This window comes from Schistocerca cancellata, chromosome 4, assembly GCF_023864275.1.
Source record: "Schistocerca cancellata isolate TAMUIC-IGC-003103 chromosome 4, iqSchCanc2.1, whole genome shotgun sequence".
NCBI lineage: Eukaryota > Metazoa > Arthropoda > Insecta > Orthoptera > Acrididae > Schistocerca > Schistocerca cancellata.
Genome location: NC_064629.1, coordinates 646,023,006 through 646,045,716, shown reverse-complemented (window position 1 = coordinate 646,045,716; position 22,711 = coordinate 646,023,006). Strand labels below are relative to the sequence as shown.

At 43.4% G+C, this 22,711-nt stretch overlaps 1 protein-coding gene across 1 annotated transcript in view; it reads right to left on the bottom strand.

The window, feature by feature from the left end:
* Positions 1–22,711, bottom strand: part of LOC126183706 (neurofilament heavy polypeptide-like) — a 399,419-nt gene that overhangs the window by 296,582 nt on the left and 80,126 nt on the right. Inside the window, exon 2 of the mRNA XM_049925891.1 lies at positions 14,667–15,821. Coding sequence (XP_049781848.1) covers positions 14,667–15,756 — 1,090 coding nt within the window. The 5' untranslated portion in view covers positions 15,757–15,821. The remainder of the gene's footprint in view (positions 1–14,666; positions 15,822–22,711) is intronic.

Here is a 22,711-nt window from a genome sequence, read left to right as displayed (position 1 = left end):
AGTTCAATTGGATGACGTCTTCTGCGAGAAATTGTGATACGCATTATTAGAACGTGTAATTTTTTTCAATAAATGTTACTTTCGAAATATGTCAAAATATTGTGAACTTCTGAAACTTCAAAATGGTCTCGACATGATGGAAGCGTAATTTTTAATATCTTACGTCGCATAATCTGAATGAAATATTTCTTAATCAGTCGCTTTAACTATGCCGCTACCATTTTTTTAGTGGAACGTGATGTACTCATCCACGAAAGGGTAGCTGAGGAGTAAGATGAGTGAAAATTACGGGAGTTGGACAAACATGAGGTAACACCGCAAGAAATGCATGCTTGAACATAAATGCGTATGCTAGCCTAATCTACGAGTTGTATTATTGTATTCGACCACGAATGGGACCTGTAAAATACGTTGCAATTATCAGCCGTAGTCAGAACAGTGTTCTATGTAATTGTGAATGCATTATGTTGGAGCTAAGTGGATTTGATCGTGGACAAATTGTTGGTGCTCGTATGGCTGGTGCTTCCACCGTATCGAAGAGTTACACCTCATACAGAGAAAGGGGAGAAACGTCACCTGCTAAGTGACAATGAGGACGAAAGTGTGTGTTGAGAGATCGTAACAGACGGTCATTGAATAGGATTGTGACGAAAAATACGAGAACAATATCTACAAAAGTCACTGCAGAACGGAATTTCACACTCTCGAACCCTGTCACCACCAAAACATCACGAAGGAAGCTCCATTAGGAGGGAATTTCAGGGAGAGCTGAAATCCAAAACCAATCATCAGTGATACGAATGCCCGTAGTACAAAAACGTAGTGTCGAAGCCCTAAAACCCGGGTTGTGGAGAAGTGGAAGGAAGTAATTTGGTCGGTTGTGTCTTGTTGCACACTGTTTCCAACTTCTGGCCAAGTTTGTGTCCCAAGAGTGAAACACGGCGAGGGTTTCATTTGGGAAGCCATATCGTGGTATTCCATAGGCCCCATGGTTACTCTGCAAGGTCTCATTAGTGCCAAGCACAATATGACCATTTTGGTTGATCAGGTCCATCCCGTGGTGCGATGTTTGTTCCACAACGGTGTTGCCGTGTTCCGAGATGACAGAGCCCCTGTTTACTCAGCTCGCATCCTCCAGGAATGGTTTTTTGAGCACGAGGATGAATTGTCGCATCTCCCCCGGCGATCACAGTCACCAGATCCCTATAGTACTTTGGAGTGACGGGTGATTAGGAATTTCACGCCACTACCCCTCCCCACTTAGTCAGCGACATGTTGATAACATGGGCCACTGTTGATTACTATAGCTTGTAACAGGGATAGCCGCTCCATAGTGCTGCAGGTAATTTTGCAATTCAGTTCCAGACAACAACACACAGACAAGGGTGCGTGATCTCTACCTACGTGCATCATCATTTCCTGAACTTGCCACTATTTTGCAGGAAGAATAGTATAAGATCCCCTGGAAACTCATACATGGCCTGTATTAATCCATGCCGAGACGACTGGAAGCTGTTTTGAATGCCAAAGCCCTTCTGTACTAAGATCCAGTCGTACCATTGGCAGAGAATAGCACAATCGTCCTCTGCCGATTTTGTTATAGAGATTTTTGGTTACCCGTTAAGAAACCGTCCTTCTGATGTCCTAGTCTCCGAAGTGATCAGCATAAGCAACGACAGAACAGAGTGTTGCAGTATCGGTTGTGAAGAGATGTGTGGTGTTTTGGAAGAAGATCGAAAAGGCACCCTTTTTCCAACAAAAAGTGAGTAAATTAACTCCTGGAAAGGGATCATAAATGTCCCTCGGATCAGTAGTGAACACAAGTTTCCCCCACGTATCATAATGAATCATGCAGGCAACTATCTTGTCGAAACTCTATGTTTCAGTCTTATCTTACGAGATATTGGAGACATCTACCTGCTAGCACCCCTTTTCACCACAGTGAAGGCGGCAGCGGATCGTCATATGAAATCTGCGACACACGAAAATCGTTCAGCAACCATAATGATCGAAGACCGCTCAACTGTTGCCCTAACCCTATAGAGCGTGGTTGGTGCTGCTGTAAAGGAGCACATATCTCACTCGACGGCTCCTGGAATTCGCAGAATAAGATTAATATCAGTCAATCGTAGATGGCTTTGTACAAGCAAACCCATGTCTGTAGAGCGTTCTTCAAACCATCCTGATACAATTCGGCAGTAATAGGGTAGTGTGTGTCTTGCTGAAAGTACAGATGATCGTGTATTGTGCAACCAAACAACGGATGGGACAGTAGGTTCCTGTGTCGTCTGCCGGCGAAAGATGGTGACAGATCTCATTAAATCCCAAATTTTTGGCTAACGTGGTTGTATTTCCCTACATTGTTTCCAGCATAGTCCTTGCCATTGGCTTACAGATGGCAAATGACTGTGGCGGGACCCTCTTCCATAGCCGAGGTCGCTAACACACGCATGTGGAGTGAGATTCAACACGGAAGTACACCGGAATCGACAAGGGGGGAGAGATAGTGGCGTGCCTCTCCTGATTTATGACGCAAGGGCATGTGACTCTGTTGGTGGCGATTAGTCCATCAGATGAGGACGTTAATCTCGGTGGCTCCTTTGGTGCTAATCGACAGGAGGAGGCTGCGTGTCAGCACTATGTTTCACCTTCTCTCTTCTCTCATCATAGTAAAACAAAACGGACATAACACTACATTCTACACACATTCATTTCAGCTACGCTCTACAAATACACATACAACATAGCTCTCACATATTGGCAAGGAAAGGAGCCCATGTGTTTGGAGAAAGAACACCCTTTCCGATAAGCAGTTGAACCCATCTCCTGGAATTTATCAGCGGTGTCTCGATAATACAACCTGTGTCTGAAAAGTTAAGTGAATGGTCTCAGAAAATAAAGTAAACAAGAGCAACAAACAAAATACCTATACTGGCCTTCAAAGTAATCACCATCAGCTACAAAACACTTATGACATCAGTAGTAAAGCTGTCAGAAAACGCTTCTTGTGGAATTGTTTGAAGCACCAAGGCTATGCATTTCTGGATATCTGCACCATTACAGGAGAGGAGACTTGGTTTTACCCACCGAGTGAGTTGGCGCAGTGGTTAACACATAGGACTCACATTTCGGAGGATGATGGTTCAAATACGCGTCCGGTCACCCAGATTAAAGTTTTCCGTGATTTCCCTAAGTCGCGCCAGGCAAATGCAGGGGATGGTTCCTTTCAAAGGACACGGCCGATTTCCTTCCCCAGCCTTGCCACAATCCAAGTTTGTGATCCATCTCTAATGATCTCGATGCTGATGGAACGTTAAACTCAATCTCTCTTCCTTCCTTCCTGTTTCTACAAGCGCTGTCTGGAGACCAAGTTGGCTGACAAGATTAAGACGACGTCGATTGCCTTTTCGACTGCAAAGATTTGACCCATCATGAATTTCTGCCTGAGACAGCGGAGGAAGACAATGAACACTGTGCCACTGTCTATCGCTTGGTCTCCAGATCATATTGGTAGCAACAGGTCTTATCTTCTGTAATAATACTGATTTCGAACAACGCTTGGCCATGATGCTACGAGCGATTTCACAAGAAGTGTTTGCTGACAGTTTCCAAAAGTTTCAAACGTGATGTCAGAAGAGTGTCGTAGCTCATAGTGATTACTTTGAAGGCCAGTAAAGATATTTTGTTTGTAACTCTTCTTTCCTTTGTTTTCTGAGACCATCCACCGAACTTTTGAAACGCACCTTGTAGAATTTTTCTCATGTCGGGCACACTCAAACCCTCTGTGGTCAAATACGCCGAATATTCCTTATGCAACTCGAATGAAAAAGCATCGCAACTGTTAAAATATTCCATATATCACCTTCTATCCCGTAAAATGTTTAAATAAACAATATTCTACACATTGTCTAAATTGTTTGAACAATATTCCATACTCTGCAATCGATTTCCCGCCAAATGGCCAATCAACTGAGTCTTTTTCCCATCTGTTTCCAGGTGGAGGGGGAGAGGCGGAGGGCTGGGTGTTTCCCAGAGGGGGAGAAGTTAATTAATTGATTGAGTAAATTAATTAATCAATAAAATTTATATCAAAAGTGAACTTGTATCGGCGAGGGAAGTTCCTGGAGGGGTGCAGGAGGAGGAGCGTGGGGGGAGGAGGAATGGTAGTGGGGCAGGTGGTGGTTTCTTGGAAAACAACTTAACTGAGCAACAGATTAAGGACCTGTCAATCAAAAGGATGGTTTATCCCCAGAAGGTCATAATCCACTTAGCAGAACAGTAGGTTAAGGACCTGTCAATCAAAAGAGAACAATATGTTTGCCTTTGAATGTCTACTTGCCTCTGAATGTAGGCAACTGGCACTAACAAAATGCACTTGTGCTGTCTTTGTTCCACTACTGTGCACCTTGTCCATCTTCCAGTCCGCTGTCATTTCGACACATACACGGTTTGGCGACATTCCAGTCATACGAAAAGTCAAAATAAAACATTGGCCTTGTCATCACGTGTGCTTTTATTGCAACATAGCAGCTCTCTCTTATTCAATTGACTATTAGCTCGTTTGAATGAAGGAAAATCTGACTCGATTCTGCCTGCACACTAGACACATTCCTAACCAGGAAGAGGAAACAATCAAATTCTATCAACACAGAAACTCATATGGAAGTCATTAACTCTGCAACAAGCCGACCACTTACTCGGGTTGGTGCCACTACCCTGAGATGGTAAATCGAGGGCTGTGTAGCTGTACACTCTTTGCTCCAGGGAGCACGAATAAACCGAATGGAATGGCCTGTGGTATCTGCTGATGTGAATGGTTTGAGCATTCTTGGAACCCATTGAAACCTCCAGTGTGCCTTCGTAGGAACCCTGGATGACCTCCGAAGTGCCACAAGAGTGCGATAGGCTGGAGTAGCAAAGTCATGAAGACTTTGTGGACAGCACGCCAAGTGGTATTCAAAAGCATGACACATCTCTCGGGGAGGATCAACACGGTACTCACTGTGAACCAGTAACAAATTTTGATTTCATAGATACACACTTTTGAACAGACTGCCTTTATTGTGGTTGTTATTTTATTTTTATTCAAAGTTTGATTTTCAGTTTAGTAAAGGTTATTCTTACATTGTGTAATTCCTTTGAATCTAAACCCACACGCTTGCACAGTTATGTAGATGATGAAAAATTTCTTTTGAAAAGTTTACATTAGCATATTATTTCTATAATACATCTGATTTGTAGTGTTTACTACAAATAAATACAAATATACGATCGAAAAGTACAATGGATTCGAACCTCAGGTACTGAAGATAAATAGGCGACATCAGTAGAGACAGCCATGAAAAAAAGCTCTCAGCATACATGAAAGCATAATAGGCATAGTTACCTCTCAAAATTGTTGGTTTCAGTTGTCTTCCTAGGATGGCACTGACAAGTTCCTCGAAAATTATCGTTATTATACTAAATAAACATTACTCATAGCAGTGAACAACTATGTTACTGCGGTAAGCCTTTAAACAAGAAATATTGGTGAAGCTATGGAATTTAGGAAGTCAAGTGGTAATTTTAAACTGCAGTGATCAGACTGAAAGACTGTATTGTTTCAATACTGGAAATTTCAGTAAGATGTACAGCTTACTTCATTGTCCAATATGCACATTTAATCAGAGAAAAGGCACTGGAGGATGGTGATACAAATCCTCGTTCGGCCATCCGGATTTAGGTTTTCTGTAGTATCCCTACATCACTTAAGGCAAATGCCGGGATGGTTCTCTTGGAAGGACACTGCCTATTTGCTTCCCCGTCGTCCTCCAGTCCGAGTCTTTGATCCATCTTTAAATCATTTCGTCGTTGACAGGCCAAAAAAACACTAAGCTTCTTTCCTTTCTTTAGAGAAAATCGAATATCAAGTCGCTGGAATGAAATAGCTATGAATCCATACGTCTCCACAGTTTTAACCAAACAAAAGTTGGCACTAGGAATGAAGTATATAGTAGTTCAGCATGAATGTACAGGGTGAGTCAAAAATGACTTCAGAATGATATAGGAATTTATTGAGATAACTTACAGAATCGGTAGATGTGTCATAAAACAACCTCCAGTTTGATTCACATAATGTAACCCATTCCACCACCAGGAGCGCCAGCGTAGTGCATAGTTAAAATGGTTGCATGAAACGAACTCTGCAATAACTGTTCGGCATAAATTTCGCATCGAATACGTAAAAGAACTTCCAAGCACACTTATAATTTAGCCGACCTGAAAAATCGAATCTACGCTGCCGTTACACAAGTTGCGCCCTATTTTCTGCAACCAATGATGGAAGAAATTGATTACCAGTGGGATGTTTGCCGCATCACAAATGGTAGTCACATCGAAGCAAAATAACACTTGACACTTTTATGTGAGACTTGAGGTTGTTTGCTACAAAATGACAAATCTACGGATTCCGAAAGTTATCTCAATAAATATTTATATCATTCCAAAGCTGTTAAGTTGCTTTTGACTCACCCTGTATTTTCAGTTTACATTTTGCCGTTAAATACAGAAGTTGTCATACAGAACATGATTACTCCTAACATTTCACAAACGGTACATAACAATGTGTTTAATATGTGATGGCTCGCAAAGGGCGAATGTTTTTTCTGTATAATGAATGTTGTTGTTGTTGTGGTTTTGAGTCCGAAGACTAGTTTGATACGGCTATCTCCATGCTAGTCTAATCTGTGCAAGCCTACAAGGCTACAGTTCAGACAAACCTTCAGAAAAAAACTTCCCAACACTTAAATTTGGATTAGATGCCAACATATTCCTCTTTTTGAGAAATGCTTTTCTTGCTATTGCCAGTCTGCACTTTGTATTCTGTCTGCTCCAGCCAGTATCAGTTATTTTGCTGTCGAAATGGCGAAACTCATCTACTACTTTTAATGTCTCATTTACTAATCTAATTCCCTCAGCATGGCTTGATTTAATTCCTCTAAATTCCATTGAAATTGTTTCACTTTTCTTGATATTCATCTTATAATCTCCTTCCAATACAATACCATTCTGTTTACCTGCTCCTCTCCATCCTGTTCTGACAGTATTACATCGTCACTGGCAAACCACAAAGTTTTTCTTTCTTCCCCCAGAACTTTGATTCCCCTTCGAAATTTTTCCTTTGTTTCCTTCACAGGTTACTCCGTGCACAGATTGAATAACATCGGTGATAGGATAAGGCCCTGTCTCACTCCTCAACTACGGATCCTTTAAACATCTTTTGACGCTTACAACAGCAAAGTGGTTATTGCTAAGTTGTAAATAACCTTTTTTTATCGCTGCTACGTTGAAAATATTAAAGAGTACAGACCACACAACATTTCAAGAAAGCTTTCTTTAAATCTAGAAAGGCTGTAAACGTAGGTTTGCCTTTCTTCAAATCGCATGGGGAGAGATCGGGACTGAATGGAGGATGTGTAAGGGCTTCCCAGCGAAACTCGTACAGCAACAAGCTTGGCATCGTCCTCCATACAGTTCCGATCTCTCGCCATGCGCACCCCATATTTTTGGAGCCCTAAGGAAAGACATTAGTAGCCGTCGATTTGCTCCGGACGAAGGGTCGAAGGGTGCACGCCTGGGTACAATTATGGTTTCGTAGGCTACCGCAAACATTTTTTGATGAAGGCATTCACCATCTTGTCTCACAATGGGATAAATGTATTAACAGTTATGGCAATTACTTTTGAAATAATAAACAGTTTAATTACTCGTTTTCTAATAACTTTATATTGGAACTCATCCATTTGGACCGTGATTGCATAGAAAAAAAAACAATATCGGAATTGTGAGTCCGTCTTGATGCAAAACACCTTGTTATTTGTTTACTTATTTATTCGCCGGAACTAGTTTGGGGAATAAATAAATAAATAAAGAAAGAAATAACAAGGTGTTTTGCATCAAGACGGATTCACAATTCCGATATTGCTGTTTTGACTTGTTTTCCATTGTTAAAAAGATTCAAGAGACAAGAGCGCACAAAATATTTTTTTATTCAAGACAACCGGTTTCAAGAGTCTTAGCTGTCATCTTCAGCTCTCAAACATTTTTTTGTACTAAAACATGTTCATTTTACGCCGAACCTCATGCACAAGATGTCAAGTGGATAAAACTCAGCACATTTATCCAGTTGACATCTTGTGCATGTGGTTCAGCGTAAAATGAACATGTTTTACTACAAAAAATGTTTAAGGCTTGAAGCTGACAGCTAAAACAGTTGAAACCGGTTGTCTTGAATAAAAAATATTTTGTGTGAGCTTGGATTTTGGTTTTTAACAATTAAAACAGATCGTCCTTCAATAGTCTCATAATGAGAAAATTCGATCTACTTGTTTTCCATCTGTCTCGTTTTCATTTGACTAGCCCTTATAACAGAGCCAAATCGTGTGTTTTCCAGTTTTTTTTCTTTTTTGTTTCTAGAAAATTTCCACTTCAAACGCTGATAAGTACTACGATAAGTACTACATCATTGTATTATTGTTTTCCTGATTTCAGAAGCTCTAAAACAATGAAATATAATTATATTTAAACAACGTTATAGCTATGTACGAATGCATGCTCTCATGGCGATATCCATTAATAAAATATTCTCAGGTTTCAAGCAACGTCAAGTTGTTAACTGCCCACTAGCTTTCAACAGAGATCTCCTCCGCCGTTGCAAAGTGGTTGACTGTCGTCTGAATGCCGCTGCCATACTTATAAAGCACGCCGCCGCCAGTGACGTCACTGGTGCCTAGTCCCTTGCCGTATATGGCAATGTTTTGGTGGCGCGACCGCCGCACCAGCTTCAGCTCCAGAGTTACAGGCCGTACTCAGCTGCAGCCACCGTCTTTATTGTGGGTGTTGTCCGATTTTTGATCTCTCTTGCTGATCCCAGAAGTCGTTGGTCCGCTTAATAATAGAAGTGTCATCTAACGCATTTCGCGGCTTGAAACCCGAGGATATTTTATTAATGCATATCGCCGCGAGAGCATGCATTCGTACATAACGTACCTCTACTGGGAGGAGACGTAGCGCAGCATCAGACGCCTGGGGAAGGTGCGCGTTGAGGAGGCCAATGTATTAAGCCCGCTAGCCTTCCTACTACGCGTCAGCGATGAGAAGACGAGCCCACGATTTGCCATCATTAACCATCACATCGACACTGTAGTAACCAGAAGAATATTTCGTCGTGCCAGTTTCGTCCTGCTGCGGGCGTCACAGGCAGTGGCTCAGCTGTATAAGCATGGCAGTGGCATTCAGACGACAGTCAACTACTTGACAATAGCAGAGGAGACCGATGCCGACCGCTCATTGTCCGTTGACCACTTGACGCTGTTTGAAACCCAAGAATATTATACTGAAGATAATAGCTGCCTGGACATACACATAAATGATAAATTGCATATAATAGCACTATCTTAAACTGTTTGCTTTTCCGAACCATTTTTTGACGAAATCTTTGTATAGGTATCTTCTACAGTTTTGACACATTCAGTCCGTATGCGTTCCATGGGACACCCGATATATGCACTGTTGGACATTCAAACTGCAACACCAGGCAGGGTAGCGAACAATGAAAGTTACTTATAATGAACATACAGTATACTATGCAGTTGTGCTCAGGTGGTTCTGAGGCAGTTAGATTAGGAAACGTGACACTAAATTTGGTAGATGAGTTTTGCTACTCGAGCAGCAAGATAACTGATGATGGGTGAAGTAGGGAGGATATAAAATGTAAACCGGTAATGCAAGGAAAAGCGTTTCTGAAGAAGAGCAGTTTGTTAAAATCGAATATAGATTTAAGTATTAGGAAGTCTTTTCTGAAGGTATTTGTCTGGAGTGTAGCCATCTTTGGAAGTGAAACATGGACTAAACAGTTTAGACAAGAAGAGAATAGAGACCTCTGAAATGTGGTCGTACAGAAAAATGCTGCTGATTACAGGGGTAGACCGCGTAACTAATGAGGAGGTACGGAATAGATTTGGGGAGACAAGAAATTTGTGACACAACTTAACTAAAAGAAGGTGTCAGTTGATGGTACATCAAGAGATCACCAATTCAGTATTGGTTGGGGGGGGGGGGGGGGGAAGGTAAAAATCGTAGAGGGAGACCATGCGACAGATAAAGCAAACAGATTCAGAAGAATGTAGGTTGTAGTTATTTGCAGTTGAAAAGGTTTACACAGTGTAGAGTAGAATGGAGAGCTGTATCAAACAAGTCTTCGGATCAAAGACCACAACAGTTGCAGTTGTACGTGATTTGGGAATACACACCACGCGAAATTTTGTACACAGAGCTTTCACCTCTGGCAATAACAATAGCTCTAACCTGGAAGGTCATCGAGTCGTACTGAGCTTAGACGACAGATATGGGTAAACCATTCCATGCTACCTCACTCTATGCCAGAATTTATCAGTCGAAACGGCTGGCGGGTCGGAAATGCCAGTCTCTGAGAAAACCATGACCAGAGGTTTTCAGTCAGCGAAAGATCTGGAGAAGGTGCTGGACAAGGCAACAATCGAACATTTTCTGTATCGAGCAAGGAAGACGGGCAACATACTATCTCGGGATACCTTGCTGAAACACAACTTCACACAGATCTCAAAGGTATGACACACTCGTCGACATTAAGAAATCAGAGATTTCGCGCCCTCTGTGCGAACCAGAGGTGAGAGCGTTATGTACCCAATGGCACACGATACCATCAGGCCAACTGCTGGGTCCGTATGACGATGACGAATGCGTTTCGGTATTGTTCGTTCCGCTCGGAGCCTCCACACATGGACGTCCATCGTGATGCTGTACTCAGGACCACGACTTATCTGACAAGACGACGTGGTGGCACTCCTGTGTCCTGTTTTGTCGTTGGGCACATCACAGATGGCACACCTCTCTCTGCTACCGCGTTAAGGGCAGCAGCATCAATGGTCGCCGTCCTGACAGTCCGGGATGTTCCAGATGTCGTCGCTCTTTATGTATGAATACTTGTCTTGCTGCGAACATGCCCATTCCTTGATTCAAGGTACGTAACGTGACTGTGATCCTGCACTGTCGAGTAATTAATACGTCCGTTCCCTCATGTGTTAGTCACTTCGGGCAATAGGGATCCTCCATGGTGTTAAGTATGACCCTCCTGAACTCATCGACTCCATATTCGCATGAAAATAATTGGATTCCAAATAATGTGAACAGCAATATCACAGAACGGTAAACCAGAGCCTCGATAGGGTACGATTATGCCACTGTAGAATAACAACACCAGCTGGTGGACGTTTCTCTTTTCGTTACACAAGGCATAACACGATTTTCCCAAGAACGACCGCCGGGCGGAGTGGCCGAGCGGTTCTAGGCGCTGCAGTCCGGAACCGCGCGACCATGCCTCGGGCATGGTTGTGTGTGATGTCCTTAGGTTAGTTAGGTTTAAGTAGTTCTAAGTCCTAGGGGACTGATGACCTCAGCAGGTAAGTCCCATAGTGCTCAGAGCCATTTGAACCATTTGAACCCAAGAACGACCAATACTGAGAGGCGATTTCTGACTGAGAAACACATTGCGTAATCTGTGCTTACATACCGAATGTAGATAATGTTACGTCTACCTACTTCGTGCGACTGCACTGACATGTTAATTGCGTATCCAAGCATGTCGTAGGCTTCATGTCAATAACTTTTCTTGCATGCTGCCTTCATTGTATTACAATTTCATTGCGCAGAAATATATTTGTCCGTGTTGAATTACGAAGACGCTTTTGAACACTAGAATCATATATTGCAACAGCACTGCCAAAGAGTTACGCGTAGAAATAAGAGACGCCAACCTGAAATGGGTGCATGTCACAGAGTTCGTGTTCGTGTACCAAATAAATATTACGAGTATAGTGCGTTGCGCTTACTCAGTCACCGACATGAAGGTAGTACTAGACGTCCAAGGGCTCTGTCAACACCATTTTCTTTGGACATCGTAGATTTACGTCGGGATTAATTTCAAAACATCGTTCAACACTGCAGTAGGTCTCTGTAAAATTGCATGACCTCCGTAACGCTTTTTGACATTAATACTGTTTTTGTAGCTTGCAGGCTACTGACTTCACTAAGGGGACGTCGATGCGTGATTCACTTTTTCCCTTCTTGTTTATACAATAGCGACGTAATGCTCAGGCGCAGCAGCAAAACCGGCGATGCTTACCAGTGACAAGACGCAGTCAACACCTCGACTGCGTGACAGCAATGCTACTCCTATTCATACACAATACGTGACACGAAACACGCTGGACAACGGGCGAGCGAGCGATCGATGGAAACATCCACCAGAAACCACTTGACCTGGCAACTTACAACTGGCACCAAGCTTAACTTCTATTTTCGATGTGTGATTTAAAATATAGCCCAAGTTTCTGTTTCCATTCGCGTAAAAATGTAAACTTCATCCACAGAACCTGGCGGGCCCTGTGGTATCGACCGACCACCATGTCACCCTCCGCCAACGGCGACATATGAAGCAGTACGGATGGGCTTGGGGTCAGCACGCCGCTCTCCGGGCTGTTAGTTTTCGTGACCTGGAGCCGCTACTACTCAGTTGGTATCACGAGGCTGAGTGCACCCCGCTTCCCTCCTCCCAACAAGGAAAAATCCATAGGAATATCGGGAATCCAACCTGGGTCCTCTGCATGGCTATCACTAGCGCTGACCACTCAGCTACGGAGACGGAACTTTAATTCTTTCAGCAGTTATTTATGGTTCGGCTAATTCAACCGTTACAAGGTATAGTCTCTTTAATCTAAAGTTAACAAATACAATTTCAAGCCCTGTTTCGATGTCTCTGTCTTCTGCCTCCTCTGCCAGCTGAAGCCTACGACATTCTTCAGTTCCTTATTCCAGCGGCCGGGTGGTGTGCCTTGGAATCTGCGTCTTCCTCTGGGACTCCACTCCAGTAATGTCTTTGCCTATCATCCGTCATTTCGATGTGCGATATATCTTTTCGATTTTGGTGTCTTTATCGTTTCCACAACATCCCGAACTCCTTTCATTGTTCTTATTTCTTCACTTCTTTTTTCACTTTTCTTAGTGAAAACTTTCTGTAGCTTTCTGAGATGTTTTCTTTTGAAAATATCGCGGCTCTGTCTCAGTACGGAAAGAAGACGCTGTTCGAAAAAACAGATTTTTTAAAATTTGTTGGCATATTAGCTTTAAAAATGGATGCGTTTCTCCCATAAGCCCTTCAACCCAGCTTCATTCGGCGGAAAAAATCAGTTTTTAAATCTTCTTGGATATCATTTAACGGTCCTAGATAAACATATTCGTTAACATTATTTAGACAGTTGTTGTTCAATATTATTTGTCTTGTAGTACCATTGCTGTGCATAACATTTGCTTTTTGACAGATTTATCTTGAGGCACACTTTCTCGCAACTATCTAATAAATCGTTTATGTAATGTCTACAATACCTCGATGGCTTCACTTGGTGTAGGAAACCATGTGAGGATATTTTCTGTTGGATGAGGAGTAAAGCAGGATGATCCTATACCCCAGAAACTGCGAGGGCTTGTTGAAAAGTATTGCCCCCAAATTATTTATGTGAAAACTCTTAAATCTGTTAACATTCTAAGATCATTCTGCATCTTTATTATTCATGTCTACATATTTATTTCTCAAAATAGTCACTCTGGTGACGAACACATTTCTCCCAAAGAGAGAGCAAGTTGTTGACAACGTCACTGTAGAATGTTTCACTTTTTTGATGGACCCACATCCTCACCTCTGCCTGCACCGCTTCATCGTTATCAAAGTGTAGTCCTCGAAGTTGTTGTTTTGAAAACGGATGGAAATCGGATGGGACCAAGTTGAGACTGTATGGAGGATGATCGCTGACAGTGAACCCAAGGCGTCGGTTTATTGCAAATATAGCAGTGCTCGTTTGAGATTGTCATTGTCATTCTGAAGGAGAGAGTGCTTCATTTGCAGACGAACTCTACGAATGCGAAACTGGATTATAGCACGCTGTTTCTCACGTGCCGACATAGTTACGTTGCACGCTATAATTCAGAGCCCTCGAGCTGCAAAGATGTGCAAATATGTAGACATGAAGAACAAAGATGTAGAATGTTAATAAAGTTCGTTTTATATAAAAAAACTTTACTGGTTTCCACGTAAAAATTTGGAGGTATTATTTTTCAGCCTGTCCTCGTATTTATAGCAGTCATCGAGATGGCTATATCCAAAATTATTTGGAAAGAAAAGTGAATTAGAATAAACTAACTTGTTATCTGCATACGTGTAGAAAATACAGTCTTAAAAAGTAAGGAATATTAGCGTTTAAGTCCCGTCGACATCGAGGTCATTAGAGATGGAGCACACGCGTAAATTGTATGCAAGGATGGAGAAGGAAATCGGCCGTACTCTTTGACAGGAACCATTTCGGCATTTGCCTGGAGCGAGTTACAGAAATCACGGAAAACGTAAATCTGAATGGTCGGACGAGGACCTGAACTGTCGTCGTCCCGAATGCGAGTCCAGTGTGTTAATCACTGCGTTACTTCGTTCGGTGATACAGTCTTGTGAAATGAGGTGAAGTTTTTGGAACGCCTTGTACAACAACAACGAATATCGCATAATCGCAGAGATATTGGGATAATCTGTGAGGGCGTGCACTTACCTTTCGGGAATTTTCCGAAGCGGAAGGGCGGCGGTGGCGGTGCATGCTGTGGGTCGGCCGGCGTCTCTGTGGGCGGCTCCTCGCCGTCCTTGTACGGCTTGGCGTTGTCCAGCGTCTTCAGGCCGACGCACAGGTCCGCCACAGCTTCCAGAATGGTTGCGCCGTTCTGGGCTTCCTCTGACTGGGCAGACTCGTCTAGCTTCGCAGCAGCCGCCGTCTCGAGCTTGCGCGGTAACGGTTTCGGTGGGCACACAGCAACGGGTACCGGGGTAGCAGCGGCATCTGCAGCACACTTCGCCTCATCCTCGACAGTCGCAGTCTGGTTTTCGTGCAGACTTCCTTCGAGTGCTCCGGTAGATTCCCTCGGGGCACCAGCCGCCTCCAGTTCGTGTTGGGGCTTCATGTCCCACGACCCGTCATCGGAAATCTCGATCAGAGGCTCCGAAGCACTCGGAGTAGGAGTCTCCGTGACAACCGGCTGCACGTTCTCGTTGGCACTAACTCCCGCATTTTCACTTCCCCCGCCACTCTCGCCTTCTGGTGAGGTCGATTTAGGTGTCGAATTTGTATCAGAAATTTTCACTTCTCCCACGCTCACATCGGAAATTATCACTTCCGTCACCTTATCACCAGTATTCTTCACTTCGCTTATACTCACATCAGGTTGCTTCACTTCTTCCACGCTAGTGTGAGAATTTTTCACTTCTGCCTTCGTCTCGAGAGAATCATTCACTTGCGCACTATTCATTTCGGAACTCTCCACTTCCACCATAACTGCTTCGGAACTGCTCACGTCTGTTGTACTGATCTCTGGAATTTGCACTTCTACCTTGCTGGTTTCCGAACCTCTGACTTCTGCTACCTCGGCGTCAGAGTTCTTCGCTTCTGCGACGTTCTCGTGTGAGTTCTTCTCTCCTGTCGTATTCGCAATGGAACTTACTTGCTCGCCTTCTTCGAAGGTAATTAAGGCGGTGGTTGCCTCTCCGTTCTGTGCCTGGCACTTGTCTGTATCAGCCTCGCCAGTGGGGGTATCACCACTTTTAGGGGCCGACAGGGCCTCTTCTGTCACTTTAGCGTCCTTGTTCAACATGCTTACAGTCTGTCGTATTCACTTATACTCTCCCAGCGAAAAGATCCGGCGCTTCTCAGGTTTATCTGCAACAGAAATTAATTTTGAATGATTAGAGTCAGTGTATACAAAATAGTATTTTTACAGGGTATAAAAATGTAATATCATCAGAAAGAAAGTACACTGTGTTGTTGAATGCGAGGTACAAGCATGTCATTCACATACACTTGCTTCAATCGTGTTGACGTCCTAAGGAAAGCCCCTTAATAATAAGCTATAGTTATACTTCGAAATTACAATGTCATGTTATGAAATGTGCATCCTATGACAACTTGTGCATTTTTTAATTTAACTCAGAATTGTGTATTTTTCTCTCTTTATTCTGTGAGTAGTTGTCTTATATGTTCGGCATTTATCACATTCTACACAGGGCAGTATCTCTTTTGCAACATCTTTAGCCGTTGTTTCACCTACCTCTGCCAGTTATTTCTTCTCAGTTACCAAACTGTTAGTTCTGTATGTAAGCTTCTCTCTCTCTCTCTCTCTCTCTCTCTCTCTCTCTCTCTCTCTCTCTCTCTCTCTTACCTCTTACACACACACACACACTTTCCTATCCTAATCACCACCTGTCAAAATTCAAACTGTACGCCTGAATGATCGAAGTAATAATAATAATGATAATAATAATAATAATAATAATAATGGTAATAAGATGTGACTGACGTACGATGCCCATTGTTGTAAATTTCAAATACACCTGTTTCTACTGAGATATCACGAGCGCAGTTTCGTTATCATAATTGATATGAACATTCATACCAATACAGGGGAGAGTTCTGTACTTGGAAGATAGTGTACCTACGAGCACAAGTTGTTTTCTTGACCGATGTTTTAGTCGTCTGGTGGGTGATTTTAGAATCACATGAAGGAATGCTCACTAGACATCTCATCCGCTTAAAAAAAAAAAAAAAAAAAAAAAAAGTTCAAATGAAATCTTATAGGACTTAACTGCTGAGGTCATCAGTCCCTAAGCTTACGCACTACTTAACCTAAATTATCCTAAGGACAAACACACACACCCGTGCCCGAGGGAGGACTCGAACCTCCGCCGGGACCAGCCGCACAGTCCATGACTGCAGCGCCTCAGACTGCTCGGCTAATCCCGCTCCTCCGCTTTTTCTAAGTTGTTGTGAGACATAACGTTGTGTTTCGTGCAGTGTTTGTAAATTCACTGCTTGGGGGGGGAGGGGGGGGAGGGGGGGGCGAATTAGTACACCCTTTTAGAGGCTTTCAATTCACTCGAGATTATTGTTGCAATAGTGCGTATGGAGTATATGAAATGATTATATTTACAGATCAATAGCACAGGCGCTTCTGAGGTACCAGATATCGACACATATTAGTACGTGGTATAGCCTCCACGGGCGGTAATGCAGGACTGTGGCATACAGTCGATTGTACAGATGGCGAATACTATCTTGGGATACGTTTCACCACGCCTGCTCGACCTGTTCATTGAGTTCTGTAAGAGTTGTTGGTTGAGGAGTTCACGAGTCACTTCTCGTCCCATCATATCCCACACGTGCCCGATTGGAGATAAGTCCGGAGATCGTGCTGGCCAGGCAAGTTGCTGCACGTCTTGCTGAGCATGTTGAGTTTCATAGGCAGTGTGTGGGCGAGCATTATCATGCTGGAACAACAGATCACATTTCTTTTGCAAGAACGGCAGAACAACGGATTTAACAACATTCTCCACGTACCGAGCGCTGGTTACCGCCCTCTCCAGACACGCCAAAGGTGAACGAGAGTTGTAGCTCATCGCACTCCAGACCATAAGGCGTGGGATCACACGCCAAAGGTGAACGAGAGTTGTAGTCCATCGCACTCCAGACCATAAGGCGTGGGATGCGGCCAGTGTGTCTTGGACGAATGCACTCTACGACATAGTGCTCTTCATGTTTACGTCGTACACGCGAACGACCATCACTTGTGTGCAGGCAGAATATGCTTTCATCGTTGAAGACCACGACGCTTGAGGCGTAGCGCCGTATACCGACCCTGCCTTGGAGGCGGTTAAGAAGGAGATGTGTCTCAGAGCTGGTTAGTGACAGATGGTGACGCGAGACTGGACGTGCACGTAGTTTATGTAGCAGCCGATAGAGGACAGTATTGGATAGGGGACTGTGATTTTAGTTTCGATTGTGCCCACTAGAGTGCACTAAAGTAGTAGAATGTTTTTCATAAACTGTTCTAGTATTTTAATAAAGTGTTATTATGTCTTTTTGTGTATGTAAAATGTTATAAATGTGTTTTAGCAGTATGAATTATGCGTGAGTGTGGTTTAAGGTTAATATGAAGGTAATTGTTTAACGAGTTATGTAGTGGGATTTAGTGTGGGAACATTTCGAAGAAGTATGGATGTGGACAAAGTGGATTTTTGTAGAATAGATTTGTAAAGTAAGTTTATGGTAAAGGGAAAGTTAATTCAGGTATAAATAACAATAGTAACTAACTTTATGCATAAACAAAACTTCAGCATATTAGATAATTACGTCGCTAAAAAGTGCAGTCGTTAGGTGTACTATTTTGCGATTGGTTATTGATGAAAAGTGCGGACTGACGCGGGAGAATGTTGTTTTGCTATTGGCTGTTGAGTAAACTGACCAATGGTAAAGCAATATTCTTCGCGCGCCTTTCTCTGCGGATAGAGAAGACAGAGTATTCTAGAGAGGAGTCGGAGCCTAGCCATGAAACAGTTCGGACGTGTATAGTAGTAGTTCCGATGTAAGTGATAAGTTGCCGGATCTAGCAGTGTTTTATACATCAAAAGTGTTGTGAAGTGACGGCATAATTATTCCGATGGGCGTGTAGAAATTTCGGAATTTTTAAGTGAATTTTGTGACGAGAAAAGACATAAATTCGGCGTGGCGTATTGACCAGGTCGGTGGCTAAAAACTGTGACTGCATTAGTTACCGACAGACTTAATATTTGTCGAGCGTTCTCAATCAAAAACAATCCGTATTTTTGTAGCTATTTCGTTTTGGGGAAATGCAACACCATATACTTGCTAACGTGAGTGAAAGGGATTGTGAGTGACTGTGTTAAGACTAGCACGGGGTTGGCAGTGATACTGGTTCACCTAAGTTTCAGAATATATTAATTAAGGACAAAATTTCCGACCTTTCATTTCGTGTGAAAACTTTCTCCCCAAAGCCGGCCGGTGTGGCCGTGCGGTTCTAAGCGCGTCAGTTTGGAACCGCGTGACCGCTACGGTCGCAGGTTCGAATCCTGCCTCGGGCATGGATGTGTGTGATGTCCTTAGGTTAGTTAGGTTTGAGTAGTTCTAAGTTCTAGGGGACTGATGACCTCAGTAGTTAAGTCCCATAGTGCTCAGAGCCATTTGAACCATTTTTTTTTCTCCCCAAACGTAGATTAGTGACTTTAATTGCAGCCTGGCTCACGTCGAAGTACAGTAGGTTTCGCTCGGCTTCCCTACTGATGATCTGCTGAGACAATGTTCACAGGTAGGTGCAGGTTCATCGTAAAGGGACGGAAGGAACCGCGCCGCCGCACGCTCCATTTCATCTTCCAAGTAATCCTCTGACGGCACCAGCCGAGCCGTGCACGTCGATGCTGTGGCGTCAGTGGAAGACGGGCTGGAGATGTGCGTGAGCGCAGTCCCACTGCTAATAACCGGTTCGCAACAGTTTGTGTTGACTCGTCTGGGCTCACAACCCATCTTGTCTGTGATGTGGTAGCTGTACGAACTGCCACTGCCGTCCTTAAAATACGACTGTCCTGGTCGGTGTCTGTGCTGCCTGGACGTCGAGAACCTCGCCTACGGATGTGACAATGTTTACATGATCTCTGATACCAGCGTCGTTGCACAGCTGACGCAGCACGTCCTACTTGTGTGGCAACACTCCGAAAGGACCACCCCGCCACGCTGAATGCCGCAATTTGACCCCTTTCAGATTCGCTCAAGGGCAGTGGGAGGGACGAGTGCGTCTCTGTGGCATGGTTGCCTGTTTGCTTCACACGTTTGCACCACTCTGAGCCTTCTGGCTGTGAACATTCCCTATTAAAGGGTAGACATAAATGGCGCCGTCGTAGCTATATCAGTATGTCTACTATCCCCCAGGTGGCATATTCCGTCATCGGATCAAAATCGACCTCGCCTTTCCAGGTGCACTAACTTTTTGCCGGCCGTATATTTTTAAAACTAGTTACATAACGTGTGGACAGCTAAGCCATACTTTATTGGTCGTGCACCATCTTGTACCTTGGACTGGAGTAAGGACTTCTACCATGGAAAAGTTGATATTTGAAAATTAACTGAGTTTCTTTAATGTCTGAACAATTTTCCCTGTTTTGAAAATGGCGGTTTGTGTTATCTGTCAACATATTCTTTTTCAAAATGTTTTTAGCCTGTAACTGGTTTCTGAAAAGACTTCTTCTTCATTTGATTTCGCTTACTGATTATTAGTGTTTAGCAGAGTAATATGTAACGCAAAGACTATTAACTACATTAATAACAACATTTTCTCTACTGCAACAATTTTAAATATGACTAGAGTATTTGTTCCTAGGCAAATTACCATGTTGTACCTTGGAACAGTCTTTCACATTTGGAAAAACTTACTTCTCTGGAGTGAGTTTTGTAATTCCAGAAATAGACTGCAGCACATATAAAATGAATTATATCATTTCAGAATAGAATAACAAAATATATTTAACTTCTATTAGAGGTCTGACTAGAGGTGAAGTCTGAAAAGTGTTCCAAGGGACAACACTTTCCTCTACACATAAAAATTTACTGAGACTATTAAAATAACCTGTTCTTACAAGGCACCCGAATGCACACAAATTTCTAAGCTAATTATTTTACCCAATTCAAGTACGGCGTGTATGATAAGTGACACTGGTGCCTCCAAACTTACTTGTGACAAACGCCAAATGTAGAGTAGCCATCGCAGGCAATAAAAAGTTACCCATCACGTCGTATAGCTAAAGAGACATAACGTAATTGTAGTGTTGGCAGAAGTGCCAACACCGTGTTACTAGAGGATGCCGAAATGCACGCGTTTTAGCTCACGCAGGCTGGCGTGAAGAGGGAAGCAATATACTGACGTGATGTCTGGAACATGACAAGGAATTAGAATTCAGAAAGCGGACGTAGCTGGTTTGATACTTAACTTTAATCCATTAATGAACAACGTCGCTCTCGACGGTACATGAGTCACAATATTATCTGTTCAGAAGATATGACTTATAGTAACTGAATATGGCGCCTTGCTAGGTCGTAGCAAACGACGTAGCTGAAGGCTTTTCTAAACTGTCGTCTCGGCAAATGAGAGCGTATGTAGACAGTGAACCATCGCTAGCAAAGTCGGCTGTACAACTGGGGCAAGTGTTAGGGAGTCTCTCTAGACTGGACCTGCCGTGTGGCGGCGCTCGGTCTGCAATCACTGATAGTGGCGACACGCGGGTCCGACGTATACTAACGGACCGCGGCCGATTTAAAGGCTACCACCTAGCAAGTGTGGTGTCTGGCGGTGACACCACAGTAATATCACGTTCATAAGGAAAATCTACGTGAAATATTCCATCATTTTTCGGGAGTGCATCCGGGATGTTATTAACTCTTGAACAGATATTTTGCCTGACAGCCTTTCAGCCGTTCTCAATGTGAGTCGCTTGTCAGACTTTAAAGCACTTTACAATGTAGAGCAAACGCGCATGCGTCAAAGATAACACTGTTGGTAATAAGAACGTCAGTCATATGCAAAACTTTACGTCTCTAAGAGTAAAAGAAAACAAGCGCAGAGTCAGCGAATCCAAAGTACTCACCAAGTATTTGGTTGATTGTTATAATGGAATCCAAAGCAGTGAAGACCTACAATAATATTTCCTTTGTCGCTTGGAAAACGCCAGTCCAACGAAAAGTAGAGCAAGAGAATAGAGATTTAAACTCTACAGCCTTTCCCGTAAGTGGGGAAGATTTCTTCAAAAATAAATCGGATGTGCTCTACCTTCCACCGGCCAAGATAGCCGCTCTTCTGGGATATATGAAGGATAATCTGCTTTTACTAAAGGCGGGGAAATACAAAATTCCTTGTGATTGTGGTTAACGGTACATAGGACAAACGATACGCACTGTAAAAGAACATTGTATTGAACACCAGCTATACACTCGCCTACTTGGAAATTTGTGTTAAGTTCTTATGGGACCAAACTGCTGAGGTCATTGGTCCCTAGGCTTACACACTACTTAATCTAACTTAAACGGACATACGCCAAGGACAACACACACACCCACGCCCGAGGGAAGACTCGAACTTCCGACGGGGGAAGCCGCGCGGACCGTGGCAACATACCCAAGACCGCGCGGCTACCTCGCGCGGCTACTCGCCTACTACAGCCCAATAAATCTGCAGTGGCTTGAACGTCCGCCCCGGTAGCTGAGTGGTCGCTGGCACGGAAGCTCAGCGTGTCGGAGGGTTAGCTACCCTCTGTAATGAAAAAAAAAAACTGAGTGAACGGATCAACGAAGAACCTGAACGGGTGTCTACATCTACATCTACATCCATACTCCGCAAGCCACCTGACGGTGTGTGGCGGAGGGTACCTTGAGTACCTCTATCGGTTCTCCCTTCTATTCCAGTCTCGTATTGTTCGTGGAAAGAAGGATTGTCGGTATCCCTCTGTGTGGGCTCTAATCTCTCTGATTTTATCCTCATGGTCTCTTCGCGAGATATAGGTAGGAGGGAGCAATATACTGCTTGACTCTTCGGTGAAGGTATGTTCTCGAAACTTTGACAAAAGCCCGTACCGAGCTACTGAGCGTCTCTCCTGCAGAGTCTTCCACTGGAGTTTATCTATCATCTCCGAAACGCTTTCGCGATTACTGAATGATCCTGTAACGAAGCGCGCTGCTCTCCGTTGGATCTTCTCTGTCTTGTATCAACCCTATCT